This window comes from Cervus canadensis, chromosome 27 (assembly GCF_019320065.1).
Source record: "Cervus canadensis isolate Bull #8, Minnesota chromosome 27, ASM1932006v1, whole genome shotgun sequence".
In the NCBI taxonomy this organism is placed as follows: Eukaryota; Metazoa; Chordata; class Mammalia; order Artiodactyla; family Cervidae; genus Cervus; species Cervus canadensis.
In genome coordinates this window covers 342,730-347,934 of record NC_057412.1, presented here as the reverse complement: position 1 = coordinate 347,934, position 5,205 = coordinate 342,730, and the positions used below count along the sequence as shown (strand labels likewise).

At 44.0% G+C, this 5,205-nt stretch overlaps 1 protein-coding gene across 1 annotated transcript; it reads right to left on the bottom strand.

Moving 5' to 3' along the window:
* Positions 1 to 3,701: 3,701 nt before the first annotated feature.
* Positions 3,702 to 4,269, bottom strand: SMIM34 (small integral membrane protein 34). The gene has a single exon (XM_043449128.1). It carries the CDS (start codon positions 4,171 to 4,173, stop codon positions 3,739 to 3,741), a length of 435 nt encoding a protein of 144 aa, XP_043305063.1. The 5' UTR covers positions 4,174 to 4,269; the 3' UTR covers positions 3,702 to 3,738.
* Between the last annotated feature and the right edge of the window lie 936 nt (positions 4,270 to 5,205).

Sequence of the window (5,205 nt, the reverse complement as noted above, 5' to 3'; positions counted from 1 at the left end):
TCTCTGGGTTGGGAAGATCCCCTCGAGAAGGGCATGGCTACCCACTCCAGTATTCTTGCCTGGAGAATTCCATGGACAGAGGAGCCTAGAGGGTTACAGTCCATGGAGTCACAGTCAGACAGGACTCTTTCACTTCACTGAGACCATAAGCCACAAATCCAAGAGAAAGCCATTCCTGGAGACAGTAAACCAGATTCATTCTACATCAGTTTTAAATAATTTCCATTTCACAGGAAGACATTCATCTGACCTGATTTGCTAATCTTGGGGGAAATTTAGCATAGGACAATGAAAGCAAAAGTGTCTAGAATGTTGGGACTCCAGTTTGCTGTTCTCCCATCTCCACCAAGGTTGGTGAAACATGCATATCTCTTCCCCACTCACTGACTTGAACACAGGCTATGGTGCTGATCCCTTCCCTCCTGGTTCAACTACATAGGCTTTGCACAGAAAGTGATTAATTGCTGTGAGCCTGAACAGTTTAGATTTAAGGGACTGGGCACAAAATATCCTTAATACTTGAGGTTCTTTCCCACCAGACCAGCTTAAAATGGAGCCTACACAATTCCCATCCAAGAACATATCTCCCTGGCAAACACTCAGACCAGCTCCCCAGAGAGTGATGAAGTTGGATCAGGCAGGAGCTAAGTGGTCAGGGAAGATGTCCTTGGATCTCATGTACCTGTGTCTGGGTGTCAACAGGAAGACAGTGGTTTTGCTCCTTAGGAAATACCCTTGGAGCCAGTCCTGACCTCACGTCTAACATGACAGGCCCTCTTAGGAGCTTCCATGACAAGAGTCAGGGATGGGGATTAAATGGAATGAAATCTCACTGAATGCCCTTTGAGAGGTCAAGTTATAAGAACTTGCAAGTAACTAGTGAGCTGACATAAGCATAGTATATTTTCCCCGTAAACACAAAATCGTATAAATATAAAAATTCTTGGTGAAAGATGTGATCCCACTTTACCACATCACATTGTTTTTATCTAATTCCACTCCAAGGTCCACTTCCTTCAGGAGATTATTTCTCCAGTGGTATCATTAAGGATATTTTTGGTTGAGGGGAACAGGAAGCCTATCTCTAAAGGACTTAATAAAAGAAATTTATTGGCTCATTAACTAAAACAACCCAGGGGGAAATGAAGGCTTTGGGCACAGTCTGATTAGGATTTTCTATAATTTTCTGTACATTTTCTGTAATTTTCTCATATCTCCACTTTATGTTGACTTTTGCCCTCACACTGGCCTTGCCCATGGTGACAGATGGCTCCAGCAATTTCAAACTCAGCTCTGGATTTAACACCATCCAGCACAAGAGAGGGCTTCTGTGTTCCCCATGGAAGTCCTTCCCATCATTCTGATGGGGTGGGCTTACTTAGGTCATGGGTCCCTATTAGTGAGGCTGGAGATGAGATGCACTAATTGGATCAGGTCCTTGAACTGGGAGTAGTTTCATCTTTCTTAGAGCCATATGCATTCCCAAATGCAAATTAAGGAGGTGTTGGATTGAGGAAGAGGAAGAGCCATTAGAAGGAGGCAACCAACGAGACAGAGTATGTATTTTATCTTCAAATTCACTGCAGTTCTGACCTTGTGCTCCCATTTTAGTGCATTCTGCATTCCTATTCGAGCTTCCCGGGTGGCTCAGTGGTCAAGAATCTACCTGAGATGCAGAAGACACAGGAGATGCCATGGATCTGACCCCTGGGTCGGGAAGATCCCCTGGAGGAGGACATGGCAGCCCACTCCAGTATTCTTGACTTGGAGGATCCCATGGACCGAGGAGCCTGGTGGGCTACAGTCCATGGTATCACACAGAGTCAGACGTGATGGAAATGACTGAGCACACACACATTCCTGTTCACCGTGGATGACATGTTTGTGTCTTTTTGTCTACTGTTTTATGCTGCCCCATAAGAGTCTCAGACCTGGATGATGCCCAGCCCAACTATATAAACAAACCAACAATTTTGTTGGAGAGCCTGTGAGATGATCATGTGGAAAATATGAAAAAAAGAAAAATAGTTGGAAGTCTATTTCATCCTTTCAAAAAAAAGCATGGCATTTAATTTAACCTTTATGAAATCATGCGGTTGATTATAGACCACTGTGCATAGACAGGGGAAAATTTTTTTTATTTGTTGTTCAGGGGACCCCTCCAAAAGCCAAACCAGATAAACTTCACAGAGGTTGGTACAAAATATACTTTTCCTCTTTGCCTACTGAAAGCCACTTGTAGAAATTCAGCTAATCACAATCTCTAAATGAATCAGTCATGTAGGCAAGATCTTATTTCTTTTTGAAGCAGAGACAAGAATATAAGTAACAGATGTTTGTGAAACATTTGAATGAATCATATGATATCTACAGTAATGAAAACTAAAAGTGATTATTTTGTCTACATGTACAACTTTAATCTCATGGACTTGATTCAGAGCACACGTCATCAACTTTGATGCAGATGGGTTCTCCTCTAGAATCAAGTGATGCAACCATTACTTATAGCTATTGTCAGTAGGCTGGTCATTTCCTGGACCACAGTAGCATCACCAGCAAACACTACCACCACCATCAACAACAGCACCAACCCCCACCAACAGCACCATCAACAACCACCAAGACCACCATCAACACTGACTATCAACCACCACCAACACCATCAACAACCCCCACAATCACCATCATCAACATCAACCACCAAGACCACCATCAACACTGACCATCAACCACCACCAATGCAATCAATAACAACACCAATCACCAACACCATCACCATCACCAACTCAACTATCAACCACCAAGACCACCATCAACACTGACCATCAACCACCACCAACCCCACTATCATTAACACCAACCATCAACTACCACCATTCACCACCAATACTGCCATCACCATAATTTAACATCAGCCACCATCATCACCACTACCACAGTGAGGTTTATATTTGCATATTTATTTTACTTTTCAAAATACATTCATATACATGATTTCATTAACTCTCATCTGCTTTGCAAGGTTGGCAGAAAACTGGCATCGTTATCCTCGTTATCTGTAAGGAAACTAAGGTTGGGAGAGGTGAGTGGTGTGTGCAAGGACATCAAAGTGGTCAAGAGTTTAATTCAGAGTAGAGTCTGATTCTTCTGACTCCAAAACCAGGACATTTTTTTGAATGGACCCTGCACTCTCAATGAAAATGAAGAACTTCTGAAAATTAGGATGTTGATATTGACTATTCTGGTTCAATATTTTAGACAGAGTCTTCAGAATGATGGCCCTCTGAGACCATACATCCCAACCCTCACATGTTCTGTGTGAGCCACCAGCCAAAGTTCATGTGACCCTCTAGAAGTTGAATTTCATCCAAGGCATTTAGCTCCAAATTCAGCCTTCTTTCCATGACAAGAGGCTACCTTCACACATGCCCCAGGAGCCTACCAGATTCCTTTGAGAACACTGGATGTCCCATGTCCTTACCTGGAGCATAAAGTTTTCCAGTGAAGGGTGAGTAGGGCTGAAAGCCGCTACCCCTGCTCATCTCAGAGCATCAGGAAGCCTGAGCAGGAAACAGGATGCTGGCTTTTGGGCATACCCCCTGCACCTGTGGCTCAGTGATGCTCTTTCAGCCCCACTCAAGGGCTCGACTCATCTCTCAAGGTTCCAAGTAAGCCCAAAGCTGCTCCCTCAAGCAAAAAGTTTGAGCCTCAGCTGCAGAGGCCTCCTTGCCTCGACTTTCAAGGGATCTCTTGGATTTCAGTGTAGGGGCTGTTGTTCCCACCCTTTGTCTCCAGGCTGGCCTGGTTGGGCTGCAGGACAGCTCTGTTGCTAATGGTCAGTGAAGAGCATCTGGCTGCCTTGCTCTGGAGCCCTTTCTTTTCAAGTCCAAATGTCAGGTTTGAGTAATAAATGTCTTCCAAAGACTTTTCATTCTTTCTGAGTATGTTGCTGGCCAATCGGAAAAGGAAAATCACCCCATAGATGCCAAAGATGGCGAGGATATACCAAGCGGCGCTGGTCCCATCCGGAAGCTTCAGGGCCCTGGTGGAGTTGCTGCTGTTTCTTCCCTCCGTGTGGTCCCCTAGCAGGTGCCCCAGGACGGGGCCGGCTTGGGTCTGGTTGGGGGCTCCCCAATCCCCTAAGAAACAGAGACGTCTGCGTGAGACCCACATTCTGGGCTGAAGGCTGCCTGGCCAAGCCAGTGGCAGTGTGTTCACGTCAGTGGGGAAATGGGACTGCTGAAAGAGGCTTTAAGCTCAATAGGTAGAATCCTAACAACATACATGTCAATATATTAAAAAAAAATTTTTTTAATTGGAGCATCATTGCTTTACAACATTGTGTTCATTTCTGCCGTACAATTAAGCGAATCAGCTGTATGCATACATACATCCCCTTCCTCTTGAACCTTCCTCCCACCCCCGCCAGCCCATCTCTTAGGTCATCACAGAGGCTGAGCTGAGCTCCCTGTGCCAAACAGCATCTTCGCAGTTCAGTTCAGTTCAGTTGCTCAATCTTGTCTGACTCTGCGACCCCATAGACTGCAGCGCTATTTTACTATATTTACTATTTTACACATAGTAGCGTATATATTTGTCAATCCTAATCTCCCAGTTCTCCCCACCCTCTCCTTCCTCCAGTGTGTCCACAGGTCAGTTCTTTATGTCTGTATCTCTATTCCTGCCCTGCAAATAGGCTGATCTGTATTATTGTTTAGAGTTCAGAACATCAAGTTCTTAAAAAGGAGACACAACATCATAATGATATCCATTTTCCCTAAGATAGTCTATACAAATTAACATGACTGCAATAAAAACATCAATAGGATTTCTTTGTGAAATAAACAAGCTATGCGTACTGAAAAAGCAACTGTCAAGACTAATTAGGAGACCTCTGAAAGGAAGAGTTGAAATGAGTGGAAATTAGTCTAGCAAGAAATTTAAAACCAGCCAGCCAGAAAAATAAGTTTACTATTTTTTCGAATGAACAAGTGCTTTATTTGCCCAGAGTCCAGCTGGGGCTTACTGGGCTTTGCAAATGGCATGAGGGGCTCTTCCAAATCAGGTGCAACTTTTCCCTGAAAAGTCTTCCCTGTAAAACTACAATAACTAAAACAGTGCGACAAGATACACAGACTGGCAAACCAAACAGAGTAAAACATCAATAGAGCGGGAGTTGGAATTTGGTAGATAAAGAGGCGTTGT